General features: G+C 44.3%; 1 protein-coding gene across 1 annotated transcript; it reads left to right on the top strand.

The window, feature by feature from the left end:
- Dmrt3 (doublesex and mab-3 related transcription factor 3) lies at positions 1 to 18,173 on the top strand. Its single transcript, XM_070035452.1, has 2 exons — positions 1 to 487; positions 17,107 to 18,173. The coding sequence occupies exons 1-2, from the start codon at positions 1 to 3 to the stop codon at positions 18,171 to 18,173; spliced, it is 1,554 nt and encodes a 517-aa protein (XP_069891553.1).
- Positions 18,174 to 21,060: the final 2,887 nt, after the last annotated feature.

Genomic DNA, 21,060 nt, shown 5'->3' with positions numbered 1-21,060 from the left:
ATGAACGGCTACGGATCTCCCTACCTGTACATGGGCGGCCCGGTGTCGCAGCCACCGCGGGCGCCCCTGCAGCGCACGCCCAAGTGCGCGCGCTGCCGCAACCACGGCGTGCTGTCCTGGCTCAAGGGCCACAAGCGTTACTGCCGCTTCAAGGACTGCACCTGCGAGAAGTGCATCCTCATCATCGAGAGGCAGCGGGTCATGGCGGCGCAGGTGGCCTTGCGCCGGCAGCAGGCCAACGAGAGCCTGGAGAGCCTCATCCCCGACTCGCTGCGCGCGCTGCCGGGGCCTCCACCCGGGGACCCCGCGGCCACCCCGCAGCCGCCAGCCTCGCAGGCGTCCCAGCCGCCGCCGCCGCCGCCACCGCCGCTGCCGCCGCCGCCGCCGCCGCCTCCGCGCCCGGCCGCTGAATTGGCCGCGGCCGCCGCGCTGCGCTGGGCCAGCGAGGCGCAGGCCGGGGCGCTGCACGCGCAACTCGCCAAGCCAGGTGAGCGCAGACTTCGGTGCGTGCGTGCGTGTGTGTGTGTGTGTGGGGGGGGGGAACCCTGGAGCCCCAAGGCAGGACCGGACCGTGCACCGGTGCATCGGCCTCGCCAGGTCCCTTGCCTTGAGTTTAGCAGAAAGTGTGGGGTTCTGAACTTGGAGCTCGCGCCCGCGCACCGTGCACCCTGCGATCGACCGGGCTTTCTGGGTGGCACCGTTTCCAGGGCCTCACGTTTGCCGGGCAGGCCTTTGGCAGGTGCAGTTCCGAGCCAAGGCCCAGGGCTTGGATGAGTTACCGACTTGAGTGAACCTGTAATCCTGTTAGCTGCGCGCTGCGTCTTCCCCCAGACTTACATTTTAGTTGAAAGAAGCCTCATTCTGGGGACTCAAAAGACACAACAGCTATTTCAGGCTTGTCCAGGATCAATTCCTTAGGCACAACTTTGGTCTTTTTTTTTTTTTTGCCGTTTCCCAGGCTGCCTTAGTTTTTTTTTTTTTTTTTTTCATGTGGGTTGAAGAAGTAAAAACAAAACTTAACCTACATAGCAGAGAGGGAAAACCTCTTGGGGAAAGCAGTTTTCCAGGTGGCTTTGGGCCTCAGCTTGCAAAAACCAGGGTTCAGAGCGAAGGCTTTCTTGTCTCCCTTTCTCCCCGCTTTCTTCTCCTTTCCTCCACCCCTAGGTGGGATATGCATCCCCTTTCGATCTATCTCTTTCCTTCATTTCATTTCTCCCCAGTGGAACGGATCCCTCAGTCTTTTTCCTCCCAGAGAGTCTCCAGCTTCTTGAATTTCAGTAGAGTGTATGGGCTGTTTCGATATACTCAAAGGAAAGCTCACCTCCTCAGGGCAGTTGATATACTAGAATTCCAGAGTGGAAGGCCCACGGTCTTCCTATAGGAAGTGAAGGGTCAAATTTACTGAGTTCTGGAATTGACCTCCGTTTCCCCTGTGCCCCCGGGTCTCCCTCTAGTTAAAAAAAAAAAAATCTCTCATTCCATTTGCCCAGCCAGCCGTAGTGGTGCAGCCTTATGTTTTGCTAAGTTTCTGTGTTCTCAAGACTAACAGTGCAAAACGATATATATTATTTAAAAGTATATTATCGGAACCAATTTGTAACCCCCCCCCCCTGCCTCGCCATCTCTTTGGTTTTATAACAAACTGAAGACTCAAACGTGTGTAGTTAGCAACTGTTTTGGACTCCTCCCCTGAAGGAAAGGGGACCCCATTTTGGGTTTTCTGAAAATTGAGTGCCTCATTCTTTCTATACCATCTACTTGTAACACCCACACACAATACACTCTCCAGGTATATCCCCAACTCCGATGTGAGGTGCTCAGAATCTTTGGGAGATACTCCTTTGAAGCCCACTGGTAGAAATGAAGTCCCTTTTCCTTTTGGAAGACTGCTCTTGGAGGTTTTGTTTCGCCTCTCCTTGCTTACAGTGGACTGAGGTACAGCGGCTTCCCATTCACCCCCAAAGCTACCCCTGCCTGCAGAGTGACTTTCTGGAGCATTGGGCTACTGCTGTGTGGAATGGAGAAGCTGTCCTCACTGGATGGGAATGAGAAAGGAGCCTGTAGCCTAGATCCAGGGCCTTGCCCCTGTCCTCAGTTCTGCTGTCTAGGCCTGAAGCCCTGCAGACAGCTTCTGTGAGAGGGTGTTTTAAAGGAGGGACAGAAGAGTTTACTGAACAAGTGCAGATACTGAATACAGCGGGGGATAAGCCTTTCTCTGAGGCATGCACCTTTCCTAGTTGTCTCTCTTTTGTCTCTCCTCATAGTTATGGTTTTGCTACAGAGATGCAGGAAGAGTGTCCTGGTTTTGTCGCGAGGAAATTGGGATCTCAGCTGTAAAAGTGTCTCTTCCTTAATTTTCGTTAAAACAGCATCTCACCACAGAGCCCAGGCTGACCTCTTCATTCTCCCGCCTCAGCCTCTTGAGTGCTAGGATTACAAACAGACACCACTACACCTGTCATCTCTTCTCAGACTTTCCATTGTTAGTTTTCCTAGCTGTTATTCTACCACCACCCCTACCCTGCCCAGGACTACAGCAAAAGTCAGAGCTAATGTCAGAGGTAGCACTTTGCTACATTCACACTGCCTTGGGTAGCCTGGTGCTTGTCTAAGAGGAGATTTCTTTACATACATCCTGTGCCCCTCGGTTCTCTCAAATAGCCCGTTAGAGAGTCTTAAGAAAGAGAAGTGGGGGCAGGAGGAAAGGCAGAGTAGCAGCTGCAGTAGCAACAGAACATAAGCTTTGGGGGAATAAAAAAGGACAAAAGATTAAGACTAGACAAATTAGACCTGATGTTTTCTCTCTTTCACCTCTCCCTTCCCTTCTTTCCTCCCTCTTTTCCTCTCTTTACCAAGTATGCAAGGATACCCTAAGGTTTCCAAATTGAAAGCAAGTAATTGCAAGGAAAGGTAAGAGAGATATCTTTCAAAAAAAAAACTAAGTTGTGAGGGACTTAGAAGCCCAGTTACCATCTGGTCAACCACATACCTACACATTCCTTTACATAGCTCTGGTTTTCTTCTTCAATTATTTTGACTCCTGTAATACTATTCTTTAAATCTAATCTCCAATGCAGTGTGGAGGTAGGAAAAAAAAACACCAGATAATTGGTTTTCCTGTAGAAATAGGAACATACAAGTGGGTCCCTTCTGTGCAATGCATGTAAAAACGAAAAGAGTCTGTGTGATGCTGAAGTTAAAGAAATCTGATGGAAGCCGTTGTATGTGTTTATACCTTTCCTGCATTTGCTCTTGTAATATATTTGTAACATACCATGCATATTTAGAAACATATCAGATATCCCAGCTAAGTAGCTCATTGATGGTAGTAAATTCTTAGACCCACAGGAATCTCTAAATATTGGCAGTGAAATCCTGTAGATCTACGATTTTGTGAACTTTACTTTTTAAAACCTGGTTGGACTTTTTTTTTTTTCAGGGCCAATGGCCTCTTTGGTACATAGCTGTGGAGAAGTGTCTGCCCTCCGCCCCCCCCCCCCCATACAAAGGCAGGTGTATGGGCACATGGGGTATTTTGTCCTGTCTAGAAATCTTTGAGAAAAGAACTTGCCTTAGGAAGGATGTTTGCAGGGCATGTCTAGAGAAAACCCACTATATTCAGGGAGTGACACATGAATGTCAAACTCAGCTTCATATCTGAAATAAATATTTGCCAAATCCTATATCAGATTCTTCAAAAGGCTGGGTGCTGGTGGCTCACTCCATTCAAGGGTCTGAGAGCTGAGGATCGTGGTTTGAAGTCTGCCCCAGCAGGAAGAGTCCTTGAGATTTTTTTCTCTCTCCAATGAACCATAAAAAACCAGAAGCAGACCAATGGCTCAAATGGTAGAGTGCTATTCTTCAACACAGAAGCTCAGGGACAGTGCCCTGAGTTCAAGCTCCAGGACCAGTACCAAAACAAAAAAAAAATTAAGGAATGTATATAAAAAGGAATTTAAGTAAAGATGGGACAGGTTTAAACATCCTTTTCAGTGTAATTTCTAAGAAGAATTTCTCTATCCTATTTATTGTACTTCTAGCCTTCTAGCTATAGATGGATGGGTTAAAGGAAGTGTGTGTGTGTGTGTGTGTGTGTGTGTGTGTGTGTGTGTGTGTGTGTGTGTGTGTGTGTGTGTGTGTGTGCTGGTACTAGGACTTGATCTCAGAGCCTGTCCTGTAGTTTTTTCTACTCAACCACTCTACCAACCGCCTCCAGTGGTTTGGTGAATTGAAAATAGTTTCATGACTTCCCTGTCTGGGCTGACTTCAAACCATAATCCTTAGATCTCAGCCTCCTAAGTAGCTAGAATTACAGTGGGGAGCCATTGGTGCCCAGCTTTAAAGTGTATATTTAATTTTTTAAAATTGTAGATCTCTCTTGCTTTTGGATTGCCATCTGTGCCTGACTTAGAATTGTTAGATTTTGATTGAGCTCCAAATTCACTTAATAGTCTCTCTGTATTGTCTCTCTATATACTAAGGTATTTTGTTTATTCTTTTCATTTCTCTCGAACACTTCCTCCTGTTAAAAACAGCAGGATGTCTTTTTGCTGCTGGAGTATCTGAATCAGCATTCTCTTCCAGCCCAGCCCGCCTTTCAGGACTTGGTGCTCTAGAGTTGAGAGAAGTTAAGGGTCACAGCCAAGGTGAGAAGCTGCAATCTTTCGGGTTGTGGCTTTCTTTCCTACCCGGGCTTCTTCCGCTGGGCCCTCCACCCAGGTCCTTGAGAGGAAAGATCCCTAAGTCTAGACCCATGATCAGAATAAATACAACTTGTCTGTGAAGGAAAAGGAGAAGGCAAATTTGGTGAGGGGATAGGAGAGCAGCTCGAACAGGAAGCGAGGACCTCCTTTCCTGTTTGGTTGGTTTGCTTGTGAAGGGGGAAAGTTAAGACAGAAGTTGGGAGATTTTTGGAAGACTTTCTTTACTTCATGTTTGCATTGGACTTTTCAGCCCCAGCTGGATTGGGTCTCTTCATGGTCTGTTTTCATCTTTTTGATTTTGTGCATTAAAAAAAAAAATGTCCTAAAGAGAAGTCCCTGGTCAGTCTGTTCTGGGAGATCTTACCCAAGGCAAGAAAGGAAACTCTTTGGGCTGCAGAGTAAGAACCATCCAGAAAGTTAGGGCTGGATCATAAGACTGAAGTGTACCCAGGAATTGGAAAACACAGTCTGGTTTTAAAATGGTTAACTTGAAACCAGGGGCTTAAAAATACAAGTAGATCAAAAAGGAATAAATGGAGAGCACAGCTGTCACTTAAAAACCTTTGTCCAGAGCTGGCTTTTGGGGTGCTGAGCCACCATCAGGGTGAATACCCAGAGCGGTTTGAGCAAAATCCATGCAACCAGATTTAAAAAACACCACCACCAATCAGATGCCAGAGATTGCAAGGGACATATGTGAAAACCTTTTTCTTTACTTATCTGAAGCAACCTACTTATCTGGGCAACCTATCAGTGTATTTGCCTGGCCTCAGCTTGCTCCTGTTTGCAGAGATGTGGTGTAGCAGCGTGCTCTGACAACGAACCAGAATCCAGTGCTCTAGGGCAGAATCCCCCAGCACACTCCCCGTGTTATAAATCTGGCGGCTAGCCTGCTTACCACTTACACAACCAACTTTTCTTTTCCCTGATGGATGAACTCTTGAGTTTAAAAGATTACAGTAATCACAGGAGGACAGTGTAAATCGAATCTGATAGCAATAACTTTCGGAGAAGGTCAAGCTCAAGTGAAATGTTACCAAGCAACAGGCATTTTGTTTGCAAAATACAATCAAAGAGCATTGATGAGAAATCTTCTGGCCAGCCAGTCAGCACTTTCTGCTAACAGCTTTACAAAGGGGAAGGGAGTAAATCTTCATAAATCAAAGTCCCCGGAGAACTTGCAGCCTTTTCTGGAAATGTTGCACTTCTTCCTGACAGGGAGAAGATGAAGATGGAGCCCAGAGAAAATCCATCTGCCTACCTGACTTTTCTTCCCTTCTCCCTTCCTTTGACCTGTTGCAGCCCCTTTAGCCATTAGCTGCACAGGTCCTCGCACCTCTTGGTCTAATGTTATCTGGCTGTGATGGCACAGTGCATTTCTGATTACCACAGGCTTTGGTTATGTGTCTTGTTATGGCCCAAGAATTCCACAAAACCTTAATTCAGTCATCTCCTTCATTGTCCAAGCTTTACCAACGTCTGCTCTCAGAAGGGAAGGGAAAAATATAAGCAAGTGGGCTTTCCCATTTTATTATGTAATTAAACAACTATATAAAGCACAATTAACCACCCAATAACAGTTGTATATTAGGGGGAGAGGGGAAACAACTCAGCCTCAATCTCTTGACAATAACAACTGACCCGGGAAGCTGAGATCCAGGTTGCCTGTGAAGATGCTACAGTTTGCTTGGCTGCTGGCTTCTCAGCTACTTGCTAGGTTGCTTTGGGGAAAAGCAGGGTGGGGGGGCGGGGGGGGGAAGTGAGGCAATCAACTTGGAAGTTCCTAAAAGGCCTCTTGGCCTTAGTGGCCAAGAGGCAATGATTTGGCCATTTCTGGGTCATCGTTCACCCAGCACAGTACCCGGATGCACAGTAAAGGAATTTAAGAATATTTGTTAAGTAGATGGAAACAGGAGTAGACAGCTGCACTTTTGTAAATGCCAATGAATAGGTAAATTTATAGGCAATTTCCCCTGTACCTTTCCTAAAGTGTTCCCTTCTGCACAAAGAGGTCAAAATGAATATGTATATATATATATATATATATATATAATACAGTGGTAACTAATATTAGTCATAACTAATATAAATAAGTATATATATAATTGTGTATTCTACAGTAGCAAACTATATTTGCTGAAGCTCAGCCCTTTCTGTACCTCCAAAACGATTGGTCTCATGGATCCTGGAACTCTGGCCATTTCTCCTGTTTTGTCCCGTGGAGTCCTGGGATTCTAAGCATGTGTTCTGACACATGGAACTGTCATTCATACATTATTAAAACCAGGGGTATTAATGATTTCTAAACAGCAAAGAAAGCAAAGCGTGATTAGTTACATTCACAGCCTTTCTCTGTCCAGAAGAATAGGGAATGCTTTTAGGTTAAGATGTATTCCTCGCTATGCTTCAGTTTTCCAACCATATTGATTCTCGTGTGTGTGTGTGTGTGTGTGTGTGTGTGTGTGTGTGTGTGTGTGTGTGTGTGTGTGTGTGTGTGTGTTTCATCACTTTTTGTGTGAGAGAAAGGTAACCAGGGAAAGTGAAAGAAGTTTCTACCTGACTCAAATTCTGGCTGGCAGTGATTTCTCCAGGAAGTCCTGCCTGCTTGGTGCTGTAGGATCTGTATGCTTTACAAACTCCCCAAAGGAACCTGTTATTTAGAGGGGTGTCCCCCAAAGCTCAAGTGAAGAAAAGAGAATGTGGTGATTTTTGTTTCAAAAGATGCATGACCGAGGAAGGAATGTCCAGCGATTTGATTTCTGAGTTAGGAAATTCCTTTCTGCCATTGTCTCTGATTTTCATCCTGATGTCAGATGTCCTTTGGTTTTTCTCAATATAATTGGATAAGAAGTAAAAAAAGAAAACCCACAACATCTAACTCAGAAAGTTTTTGCATTTTTCTGTGCCAGGCAGAATGGCTAACACATGTGTTCGGCTTTCTGAACATGTTTGAAATGAATGTAGATTCTTAAAAAAAAAAAAGCTGAGCTGCATTTTCACTTGGGAAAATAATTCATAGAAATGTATTGCAAACCCAAATTTGGCACTGGAAGTTACTTTTATGTATATTATGTTTATTTTCACTTCTTGATTAAAAGCTGCAACAACAAAATAAGCCCTATGTTATGGCATATACATTTTGAAATTGATAGAATTTTTTCTATAGGGAAATTCCTTCCTTCCTTCTTCCCTCTTTCCCTCCCTTCTTCCCTCCTTCCCTTCCTACCTTCCTTCCTATACTGGTATTTGGCGTCAGGTCTTAAGCCTGACTACTTGAGCCATATCCCCAATCCCCCAAATTTCTCTCCTAATAATTGACATCTACTTCTTTGCTCTAGTGAGAGATCTATTTCACAGGTAGTTGTAAGTATTTCTGCTTCATGAACCATGGTACATAACTATGATGCATGAACTCTGAAGCATAAATATTAAGATTTAAAAAAAAATTTAGATGCTTTGCATTAGAAACGGCACATTCTGCTGCTTTTAACTGCTGATTTTTTTTTTTTTGTTTGTTTATTTTGGTCATGGGGCTTGAGCTTTGGGCCTGAACACTGTCCCTCAGCTCTTCAGCTCAAGGCTAGCACTCTACCACTTGAGCCACTGCGCCACTTCCAGTTTTCTGAGTGGTTTATTGGAGATAAGAGTCTCACGAACTTTCCTGCCCAGGCTGGCTTTGAACTGCGATCCTCAGATCTCAGACTCCTGAGTAGCTAGGATTACAGGCGTGAGCCACTGGCGCCTGGCTAATTGCTGGTTTTAAATATCATATAAAATGGGGGATTTTCCCTGTGTGTTGATGATGGCTAGTTGTTTTGACTCTCTGTAGGCACGTACTAGAGTTAAAAATGTTATCAGTTGAAATATACTCTTACTGCATATGTTCTAGGAATTAGAGCCTCAGTTTCAAGAAGAAAGGATAAAGTATGTGGGAGTATTTCCTGTTTCATTTTTTTAGTTGGCAGTTTCAGATTTCCATATCTAGAAAGGCCTTTGTGTTCTAAACCAACCTGGACAATCTAAAAAGTTCATTTCGTTCTGAAAAAAAAAATCTGAGATGTAAAGAAACACCTGTTATTACATTACACTTTATCACAGGGCTTAAAGCGTACCCTCTATAATTACTTGTGAAAGTCTGTATTTACAGTAGAATCATTTGCCATGCATTTAATTTAGGTCCAACAATACCACCACTGCTAGATGCCAGAGTTCCACAAAATTGTAGAGATGGTCTATTCTACTCTTTGGAACTCATGGTTGGGTGAGTCCTGGGGCAGTTCAGAGGCCTGTCTTCTTTTGCCCAAGTGTGAAATGTTGGATGTTAGGGCTCCTTGCATGAATCTTAGCACATGAATCTTATGCTGCTGAGCTGCATCAGTCTTGCGTTCTTCATTGGCTTCGGTCTCCTCTTTGAACACAGAGGAAACAGTGCCGAGCTCAGTTAGTCATTAGCATGCCCTGGGTTCATGAACCTGGTTCGTGGGACATCTTGTAAATAAATGTTTCTCATGTTTGGTGATAGCCTGAACACCCGGATGGAGAGGCTAAGCAGTCCAGAACCTGCCCAGAGAGGGTGGATGATGGGAACAAAATTCAACAGCACTCCTGAAGATGTAACCAGAAATGCTTGGTACCTATCCTGTGGCCCAGGGAAGCAGCAGAAGGGAACGTGGTTTTACAACCAGGTCTCACAGTTGCTTTACAAGCTGGCAGCCATTTAAGATTCTAATGAGGTGTATTCTGCAGACCTTAGGAAAACTGGTAGAAATTAGGATTTATAATCTTGCCACACAGTTTCTGGTGTACTTCCATACAGTGTATCTATTGCTACTTTGAAAAACTCCTGCATTTTTTTCTTTCTTTCTGGGTCTATAATGGTCCTGGGGCTTGAACTTAGGGCCTGAGCATTCCCCCCCACCCCCAAGCCTAGCATTCTACCACTTGAACAGCTCTCTTTGGTGGTTAATTGGAAATAAGTGGCTCAGATCTCAGCTTCTGAGTAGCTAGGCTTACAGGCATGAGCCACTGGCACCCTGCAAAACACTGCATTTTTTAAATTTTTATGTATTAATTTTTATTTTTTGGGTCCAGTCGTGGGCCTGAACTCTGGGTCTGGGCGCTGTCCCTCAGCTCTTCAGCTTAAGGCTAGCGTTCTACCACTTGAGCCACAGCGCCACTTCTGGCTTTATTTTTTTTCCTGCTTATGTGGTGCTGAGGAATCGAACCCAGGGCCTCATGCATGCAAGGCAAGCACTCTACCATTGAGCCTCCTTCCCAGCCCCCACTGCATTTTTATGATTAGTCAGAACCTCATTTTCTAATTCTCCCTCACTAACCTTCTGCTTTAAAAAAAAACACTTTCTTTTGGAGTTTGTGTGTTCTTCGGAAGAATTTGGTTGATAGATCTTAAAAGTTTTTCCTGAAATATGTATTTGAAATTCATCAAGATTGACAAAATTATGAACATGAAGTTGTTTTTTAGTTTTAGCCATTTCTCTTAAAAATAGCTATGTTTCGGCCTGGGAATGTGGCTTATTTATAGTGCTTGCCTAGCATGCATTAAGCCCTGGGTTCCATACCTTAGTACCACAAAAGCAGAAAAAAGCAGAAGTGGTGCTGTGGCACAAGTGGTAGAGCACTAGTCTTGAGTAGAAGCAGCTCAGAGACAGAGCTCAGGCCTTGAGTTCAAGCCCCAGGACTGGCACCAAAAAAAAAAAAAAAATAGCCATGTTTCTAGCTTTCTAGCCATTCTGACAGTCCTTTCATTCCCAGGAAGAATCAGATATTTCTCTTGCTTAAAAAATTCATCATCCAGGCCAGATGCTGGAAGTGCAGGCCTGTAAATCCTAGCTGCTGTGAAGGCTGAGGTCTGAGGATCATGGTTCAAAGCCAGCCTGGTCAGGAAGGTTATGAGGCTCATCTCCAGTTAACCAGCAAAAGCCACAAACTGAGTTGTGATTCAAATAGGAGAGTGCCAGCTTTGAGCTTTTGATAAGCTAAGGGATAGTGCTCAGGCAGTGATTTAAGCCCCAGTACTGGGGCTTAAACAAAACCCAAACCACTTCATTCTCTATTATTGTTGGGACTGTGTGTGTGTGTGTGTGTGTGTGTGTGTGTGTGTGTGTGTGTGTGTGTGTGTGTGTGTGTGTGTGTGTGTGTGTGTGTGTGTGTGTGTTGGTCCTGGGACTTGAACTGAAGGCCTGGGCATTGTCCCTGAGATTTTGTGCTCAAGGCAAGTGCTTTACCACTTGACCCATAGCTCTACTTCTGACCTTTTGGTGGAGATAAGAATTTCATGGATTTACCTGCGTGTACTGGTTTTGTATCTGGATCTTCTGATCTCAGTCTTCTGAGTACCTAGGATTACAGAAACCACCCACCTGTCACTGGCTTTCTTTTGTGTTACAGTGAAACATGTAACAGATTCTTTGCCATTTTAGTTATATTCGTATATGCCATTTTAGTTATATTCCTACGTACCATTTGGCAACAATGGGGGATATTCCCAGGATTGAACCCCTATCACCATTATTCATTTTCAGAATGCTTTCATGAGCCCCAACTAAAATTCCTTGCCAATAAAAACGAACTCCCTTATAACTATCTCTAGTAACCCCTATTAACCATCATTGTATTTTCAGTCTCTATGAATCTATCCATTCCAGGTTTCTTATATAAATGGACTATTTTTTTAATGTCTGGTTTACTTCAGTTAGCAAACTATTTTCAGTTAGCAAAATATTTTCAAGATGCAGCCCTGTTGGAGCATGTATCAGAATCTTGCTCCTTTTTTTTTTTTTTCTTGAGGCTGAATAACATTCCATTATATACATCTACTCCATTTTGTTTATCCATTTATCTGTTGATGGACATTTAGATTGCTTCTGAGTTCAGACTACTGTAAATAACACTGCTAGAACATTGTATTTAGTGCTTAGCAAATCCTGCCTGGCCACTTGTGTTTTACTCCACTCCTACCCTTACTCCTTTCTTACTTACCCTAGAGAATAAGTTCTACAACTTAGAGGTGGGTCTTCAACTTTCAAAGTTTCCCTCCTTGTTCTTTTTCCTTCAGCATTTTGCCTATTATAACAAGCAAATAATTGATGCTGACAACAGATAATGTAAGCTAAATTTAAATAAGAAAGGTGTTTAGGGTACAAGAACAAGAGTATTTGACTTGTTTTCCCAAATGCCTTAGAACAGGGTTCAAAATCTAATTGTGTGCTCTTTTCACTACAGAGTCCCAAACTGTCCCTTGTCTACTTGTTTTCAAGAGTTTAATAGAAGTGTGAGTTGGTCTTGAGTCAAGAACGTTTAAATAAGTCTTATTAGAATGTCAGTCTTGAGAAGTTTTTCCTTGTTGTTGTTGTTGTTGTTGCTTTTGTCTTTTGGATCTAGGATTTGGAGTTCAAATAGCATAACACTTGGGAACTTCCTTGCCCTAGGGGGAAAAATAGGACTTTTATGTATTCCACAGCCACTATAGAAAGTAAAGATAGCTTCATATATGTAGATTGCAAGTAAATCTCATATTAGAAACCTTATATTTTGTATTGAAGAAAGAAGCCATTTAATTAAAGTGCAAATTTGGAATAAGTATGATTTCCATCAGATTTATAATTGATAGTGGCTCTAGTGGCTCACCACTATAATCCTAGATATTTTCGACTCTAGCTCCAAAATAACCAGCAAAAAGCCAGGGCAGAGGTGTGACTCAAATGATAGAGTGCCAGCCTAGCAAGCAAGCCAAGTAAGGTTGGGGCCCTGAGTTCAAGCCCCTCTCTATACCTATTCTTATATTTATAATAATATTAATAAAAATATTGATAGTTGTGCTGATCTAATTTATGAATATTTCAAAACATATTTAGTTGGGTTTGGCATATATTTGTTTGCCTTGTGAAGAACTCAAATTTGTTTTTTCCAATTATATTTAAGATACTTGCTGTATTAAGGGAATGGTCATCAATTGGTCTTTGTTTAAGGCTATTTAACAACAAGCAGGCAGAGATGGTTTCTAGAAGCTACTTTGATGAAATTTCAGGCTGGTTATCGCTATACAAACAGGTGCCCGTGGAGAAGCCCACAATGAGACTATTCAGACAGGGCCTGAAAACACAGGCCAGCCAGCCATTCACAACCTGCCAACTGGGTCATTAAGAGGTTTCATTTTCAGATCTTTTATTCTAGATTGAGTAGCTGTAGCTAGTGTATTTTTAAAAATTCTACTTACATATAGCTTCCTAGTTAAATGTATTTCATATGTAACTATATATAAAGTATATAAGCAGTAAATAACTATATATTGAGTATATAATACATATAATAGGTATACATATAATCTTATGCATATTATATGTTCACATGTAACACATATTATATGACTATATATTATATATACTTAATATACACACTTATATACTATTTATATAATAGTATATAATATACTAATAGTATATTATAGTATATAACATATACTAGTTTTATATAATATATTATGTATTTATGAATAACTATGTGTTAGTATGTTATATATCATGTACTATTACATATAGTTATGAATTTTATTTACATATAGCTTCCTAGTTAAATATAGTTATATATGTTAATATATAACACATTATAAATATATAGCCATATATTATATATTATAAACTATATAAATTATATATTTATAAATGATATAATTATAGATTATATAACATAAATTATATATAATAAGTTATAAACTATATAATATATATTATACTATTATATACATTGTAAAGTTATATAGTATATATAACTATATACCTATTTATATATAACTATAATGTATAATATATAATTATATATACAATTACATGTAATATATAATATATGTAATTATATGTTATATATAACATGTATTTACATATGATTATATATAAATATATATGTAACTATATATAATTATATATAACTGTGATATACAAAACTGTATATAGTTGATTCATATGTGTATATGTTCGTGGTAAAGGTCTGTTAGAATTGACTGTATGTATAGTATATATAACTCTAATTTATATATATATATAACTTTAATATATTAACTGTATAGTTGATATATATATATATGTATGTATGTATGTTCCTTTATCATAAAGGTCTGTTAGAATTGACTACTAAACAAACCAGTTACCCAGTCCTTCTGCTGCTTAGCACTGCAGTACTTGCCCTTTAAAGATAATAATACTAACAAGTCTCAGTTTTATTTTCTTCTTTCTTTCTTTTTTTTTCTTTTGTGGTACTAGCATTTGACCTCTGGCTTTGTGCTTGCTAGGCAGGTGTTTTACCACTTGAGTCATGTTCCTAATCCTCTTCTCCTTTTAGAACTAAAATGTGAAAGTCTTGAAAGTCCTTACTCTAAATGTTACTGACAAATGCAGTTCATGCAAACACATCTACCTCTGGCACATGTAGTCCTGAAGTCTGGACGTGTTGTTTCATTGATGCACAAAACTTCCCGTGCAGTTTTGTTAATCCTTTTTTCTTTTCTTTTTTTCTTTTTGTCTTATCAAGCCAGGTGCTTTAGTGGCTTCTTAGTAAGACTTCAACCTGTGCTTAGAGACTAGCCACTCACACCTGTAATCCTAGCTACTCAGGAAGGAGGCTGAGATCCGAGAACTGCAGTTTGAAGCTACCCAGGGGAGGAAAGATCATGAGACTCATCTCCAATTAACCACCAAAAAGCAGGAAGTGGAGCAGTGGCTCAAGTGGTAGAGTACTATTCGTGAGCAAAAAAAGCCCAAGGGACAGCAACTTGACCCTGAGTTCAAGTCCCAGGAATAGCACACACACACACACACACACACACACACACACACACACACACACACACACACACACACACACACACACACACACACACACACACACACACACACACACACACACACAAAGATTTCAACCTGAGGGGTGTCTTTGTTTCACCCCGGACATTATCTTTTTTTATTAATAAGTTTTATAAAATTGTGAAAATACCTTACAGAGGGGTTACAATCATATGAGCAAGGTAATGAGTACTTTTCTTTTCTTTTCTTTTTTTTTTTTTGGGTCCAGTCGTGGGACCTGAACTCTGGGCCTGGGCACTGTCCCTCAGCTCTTCAGCTCAAGGCTAGCGCTCTACCACTTGAGCCATAGCACCACTTCCAGCTTTTTCTGCTTATGTGGTGCTGGGGAATCAAACCCAGGGCCTCATGCATGCAAGGCAAGCGCTCTACCACTGAGCCACCTCCCCGGGCATGAGTACTTTTCTTATCAAGCATTGTTGCCTCCTTTGTTTCCCCTCCCATCCCTGCCCTCCCATCCCCCCCTTACCCCCCTGCCAAAGTTGTAAAGTTCGTTTTCGACATAACATCTTGTACATCTCATTGTTTCAATGGGTCCACCTGTATCCCTATTTAAACAATTTGTTTTTTCCCTTCCCCTCCACAAAGTATACCAACATCAAATACAGTGAGAATGGGTTATACCATGGGGGAGGGATATACAAAGCAACAAAGAAATCATCTTATAAATATGTTAGAAACAATCGCAAGAAAGAAAACCCATTTGAGTCCTTATCTTGGGATTCATTTTGCCTAACATCAACTTATCTGACTGTCTCTGCTTGTCTCAGGCAAATACTAGTTATTGCAAATAAGGGAAACCAGGGGACCTATGTTTTTTGGGGCCTAGCTTACTTCACTTAATATAATTTTTTTCCAAGTCTTTCTATTTCCTAACAAATGGGGCAATGTCATTCTTTCTGATGGAGGCATAGAATTCCATTGTGTATATATACCACATTTTCTTGATCCATTCATCTACTGAGGGGCATCTGGATTGGTACCATATCTTAGCTATGGTAAATAATGCTGCAATAAACATAGTTGTGCTGGGAGCTTTAGTATGACCTTGTTTGTGATTGTTTGGGTAAATGCCCCAAAGTGGGATTGCTGGGTCATAGGGGAGCTTTATGTGGAGTTTTTTAGGAACCTCCATACTACTTTCCAAAGTGGTTGAACAAGTTTACACTCCCACCAACAATGCAATAGGGTTCCCTTCTGGCCACATCCCCTCCAGCACCTGCTGTTATTAGAGTTCTTGATTATAGCCATTCTAACTGGTATGAGTTGATATTTCAGTGTTGTTTTGATTTGCCTTTCTTTTATGGCTAGAGAGGTTGAGCATTTCTTCATGTGTCTATTGGCCATCCTTCTTTCCTCTTCAGAGAAGTTTCTCTTTAAGTCTTTAGCCCACTTATTTATTGGGCAGTTGTTTCTTTGAGGATTTGTTGTTGGGGGATTTAATTTTTTGAGTTCCAGGTATATTTTAGATATGAGACCATTGTCCGTTGTATGGCTAGTGAAGATCTCCCAATCTGTGGGCTTTCTATTGATCTTGCTAGCTATGTCCTTTGCCATGCAGAAGCTCTGCAACTTCATGCAATCCCATTTGTCCAACTTTTCTTTGATGTGTTGTGTTTCTGGGTCTCTATTAAGAAAATTTCCACCTGTGTCAAGGAGAGCTAGGGTTTCTCCTATTCCATCCTGTAATGTTTTCAGAGTGCTGGACATTATCTTAAGCAATGAACCTGGTACCCCACTGTAAAGTATTACCTGACTCACAAAAACCTGTTTAACACCAAGCCAACATGTGTGTGTGTTGGGGGGGGGGGACATTTCAAACACTAAAATGCAGGTGGGCGCTGGTGGCTCACACCTGTGATCCTAGCTACTCAGGAGGCTGAGATCTGAGGATCAGGATTTGAATCCAGCCCTGGGCAGAAAAATGAGACCTTTCTTGTCTCCGACCAGGCCAAGAAGCCGCACTGTGGCTCTGGTGAGTGGTAGAGCACTAGGCTTTGAGCAGAAGCAGCTCAGAGGCAGTGCCGAGGCCCTGAGTTCAAACCCCAGGACTGGCACCCGGATCAAAAACTAAATACTAAAATACTAAAATGCCCTTGTGTGTGTGTGTGTGTGTGTGTGTGAGATAGATAGATAGAGAGAGAGAGAGAGAGAGAGAGAGAGAGAGAGAGAGAGAGAGAGAGAGAGAGAGAGAGAGAGAGAGAGAGAGAGAGAGAGAGAGAGAGAGAGAATGGATCTAGTGACCCAGAAGCTGGAAAGCTGAACCTTGGGGCCTGGTTATTGGGTCCTGGGAGCCATCTCCTGTTTGGGGGGGGTGTCTTCTTTGCACACGGCACTCTGAGGCGTGGACCTTCATGCCCCCAGGCTTTCGTGGTGGCTGTGGCTCCCTTGGGTCCCCCCCCTCCCCGCACCTTGGGATGGGGTGGGGCGCGCCTTTGCGCCCCGTCCCCGCGCACCTCCTCCGGGGGCAACACTGAACCCCGGTTCTCCTCTGCCTTAAGACTGAACCCCGGTTCTCCTGTGCCTTGCAGACTTGCCGGAGGACGGGCTGGGGGACAGCGGCTCCACCGACAGCGACAAAGACGCCACCGCCGCCGCCACGGACGCCCGGAGCTCCCCGGACGGCGCCAAGAGCAAGGGCTGCTTCGCCCCGGAGAGCCCCGAGCTGGTGTCGGTGGACGAGGCGGCGGGGTACCCGGCCCAGAAGAACGGAGCGGGCGGCAGCACCCCGGAGAGCCGCCCGGGGAGCCCCAGGTTCCACGCCGGCAGCGCCCCCGGCGCGGCCCCGGAGCCCGGGCAGCTGCTGATCGAGGGCCCGTCGGGGGCCGTGGCGCTGCCCCTCGGCCTGAAGGCCAACCGCCCCCCGCTGGACGTGCTGCGCAAGATCTTCCCGCAGCAGAAGCCCGCGGTGCTGGAGCTCATCCTCAAGGGCTGCGGCGGCGACCTGGTGAGCGCCGTGGAGGTGCTGCTGTCCAGCCGCTCCTCCTCCTCGTCCTCCTCGTCCTCGTCCTCCTCGCTGTCCTCCGCCGCCGCCGCCGAGCGGACTCCCGCCGAGCCCGAGGGCCTGGTGCTGCCGTCGGGCGCGCACCTGTTCGAGCACACGCTGAGCTCCTACCCGCTCTCCTCCTCCAAGTGGTCGGTGGGCTCGGCCTTCCGCGTCCCGGACACCTTGCGCTTCTCGGCGGACTCGGCGGCCGTGGTGTCCAGCCCGCTGGCCGTCCCGCTGCAGCACCCCTTCCCGCAGCCGCCCCGCTACCCGCTGGTGCTGCGCAACACCCTGGGCCGCAGCCCCTCGGGCCCCTTCCTGCCCAACGACGTCACCCTGTGGAACACCATGACGCTGCAGCAGCAGTACCAGCTGAGGTCGCAGTACGTCGGGGCCTTCCCCTCCAACCCGGCCCCCGCCCCCGGCCCCGGCGGCGGCGGCGGCGGCTTCCGGGGCTCCCCCGTCCTCCCCGCGCGCCCCGCCGACGACCCGCGCATCTCCCTCCCCGAGGACGGCTGCCCCCTGGTCACCAAGCAGGCCCTGTACACCGAGGATGACTATGATGAGCGGTCCGACTCCTCGGACTCCAGGATACTCAACACCTCATCTTAAAAACAAAAAGGGGGGGTGGAGAGGGATGGTGGTGGTGACCAGCAGGGCACCCTCGTACCCCCCCCCATGGTATATCCTGGGGGTACCCCTCTCCACCCCCAAGAGCTGGCCACCTTTCCTGGCATACCCTTTCCTTCGACTGTGCTTGAGATTCTATACATTTAGCAATAAAGGAAAAAAAAAATAAAGAAGAAGCAGCATAACTTATTTAACTTCTTGCACTTCACTGGAAAATGCCAAATAGCTCGGCTCTGTGGCTTTCGTGTTGAATGTTCCGTGTAGAAGTCTGATGGCCAAGAAGAAGAGTTGGGGTAGGGGTGGGGGGAGGCCGGGGGCCCAGGGGTTTGTTTTGAGAATGTAACACAGTTGGCAAGGCCAGGCTCGGCTCCTCCACTCCCTATGAATGTTAAATCGTATACTTGAACGCAGAACTTTGTAAAAGAGGGTTCCTCAGGATCTGTGAAAACCTAAAGGAAGTGGTTTGTTGGCTGGACTATTCACAGGGAGATTAGGTTCTTAGGTGAAACTCCATCTTGCATTTTTAAAAGACAGGACTGTACTCCAGTAGAAAGAGAATGGCTCAGATGCTTATTTAAGCTTGGACAGTTTTCAGAGACAAACTCCATGAAGAATTATTCTTTTTCACATGGCTGGATCAAAACACATGTACTGTCCATGTAATCACAGCTGTGAACTGCATGAAATGTATTGTGAAATGAACACAAGATTAAGCTTTGTCAGGTTAATGTAGCATGCTAAGGACTCTAGAAAAAAAATAATAAACTAAGGAGATGATCTTGGTTTATGTCTTTTCTACTTGTGGGGTGAGGATCTCTAACAGTAAGAACTTTGATGTAAAAGCTACTTCCCAGTGTGTGGGGTCAGGAACCAAAGAACCCCTTCAATGAGAAATTCCTTGAGAAATATGAATGGCAAAGCCTTAGAGCGTCCATCAGAAAAACAAAAAATGTTGTCAAGGACAGAATTCATGCGGTGTGCCAGTGGCTCATGCTTGTAATCAGGAATCTGAGATTTGAAGATCATGGTTCAAAACCAGCCCAGGTAGGAAAGTCCATGAGACTCTTACCTCCAGCAAAAAGCTGGAAGTAGAGCTACAGCTCAAGTGGGACTGTAATAGGTCTTGAGCAAAAAAAGCTCAGGAATAGTGCCCAAGCTCTGAGTTCAAGCCTTGGGGCGAGTGTACACAAGTGTACTCCCTCCTTTCCTCCCTCCCTCCCCCCTTTCTCTCCCCCTCCCACTGTCAGCAGTTTTACTGGTGTGGAGAAAGTAGATTGAGAGACAAGGTAAGTGTTAATCCAGTAAAGAGCTGCTATAGGAATGAATAGTAAGATGACCAGACAGGCAACAGGTACCAGGGAAAAGAAACCAATTTTAGACCAATGGCCCAGGCTGTTAAGTTCATCCACAGGCTTTTAAGAGCTAAAGAACATTTAACTTTTAAAAAATTATTATTTTTTTCAGTCATGGGGCTTGAACTCAGGGTCTGGGTGTTGTCCTTGAGCTCTTTTACTCAAAGCTAGAGCTCTACCACTTGAACCACAGCTCCATTTCTGGTTTTCTAGTGGCTCATTGGAGATAAGAGTCTCATAGACTTTCCTGCCCAGGCTGGCTTTGAACTGACATTCTCAGATCTCAGTCTCCTGAGTAACTAAGACTACAAGCCTTAGCCATGGCACCTGGCTAGAGCAGTCAAATTTTATGAAAAAAAATAGGACCAGAGAAGAGGGTGTGAGGTGTAGCACCAGACAGGTCAGGTGTAGATCCTCAGCTCCCATGGCTCCTGGCTTACCCCAGGAACAGATGAGGCCTAAGGCAGTAGAGAGAGTAAGGAGTATTGTGAGAACATTTGTCGAGTGCCCAGAAAACAGACTCTGTCTGCATTTGAGCTGACATATTTGAGAAATGAACTTGATTTTTACTGCATACTGTTTCAGTGATTCATTCTTTCTATGTGCATTTCCTCAGCAGAAAGCAGTCGAAGATAAGATGGATGCTAAATTTATATGTTAATTTTAATATTGAAGCCATCCTCTGTTTGAAGAATAAGATCAATGCTTCAATTTCATTTCTTATGTGGCACTGAAATGCTGTCATTCCTGGGGCAGGCTCCCCAAGTTCCAGTCTTTCAGAGGGTGCAGAGGAGTCTGGGGGCCAGCGTGCTTGCCTTGCTGGTGGTCTGCTCAGAACAAGCTATGTGTTTCCATCCTGTCATTTACTATGTCAATGTCAAGAGCCAACCATCACAGTAGTGGTGTTTTTCTTAGGTTACAATGGGGTTCCTTTACTAATTGGATTCTGAGAGTTTGTTGGGCTACGTCTAGAGTTTCATCCAGCCTATGGGGCAAAGCCACCGGACTTCACCAAAAGTAAACTCAGCGTTTGTGCAGAAAAATGATCCCTCCAGAAGACTTGAGTCACTGCCCCATGGTTTTAGACCACGACCTCACACTTGCACTTGAGAGTTGGATGAAAGTTTCCAAAAGGTCTGTGGAAAGTGCTTGGGGTGGGGGAGAGAAAAAGATGGGATTTCTGCCTCCCCGCCAAATACAGCAGAACCAGATGTGTGCTGACTGCTGGGGAGGGCAGGGGGTTGGGCTGGGAGGTCGCACGCAGAGGCTTCCTCTCCCCAGCAGGCTGCTGCCTCTCCACGCACTCACTGCTCCTGCCTTGAGCAAGACAAGGTACCACCGTGTTCTCCCGTCTTTGTGCATTCTACATGTTACCCCAAGGGGCAAAGTGGGGTTCAGATTATAAGTGGGTGTCCTCTTTAAGCTTGTCAGAGCAGAAAAGGTGCTACTGGATGAAGAATCCCTTCTCCTCTCCTCCCTTTTCTCCTCCCCACTTCTCTCCTCCCCTCTTCTCTTCC

The sequence above is a fragment of the Dipodomys merriami genome, unplaced genomic scaffold (genome assembly GCF_024711535.1).
Source record: "Dipodomys merriami isolate MVZ:Mamm:240054 unplaced genomic scaffold, mDipMer1.0.p SCAF_26, whole genome shotgun sequence".
Taxonomy (NCBI): Eukaryota; Metazoa; Chordata; class Mammalia; order Rodentia; family Heteromyidae; genus Dipodomys; species Dipodomys merriami.
Note: the sequence above shows the minus strand (reverse complement) of the source record. Positions and strands in the feature narration are given on the sequence as shown.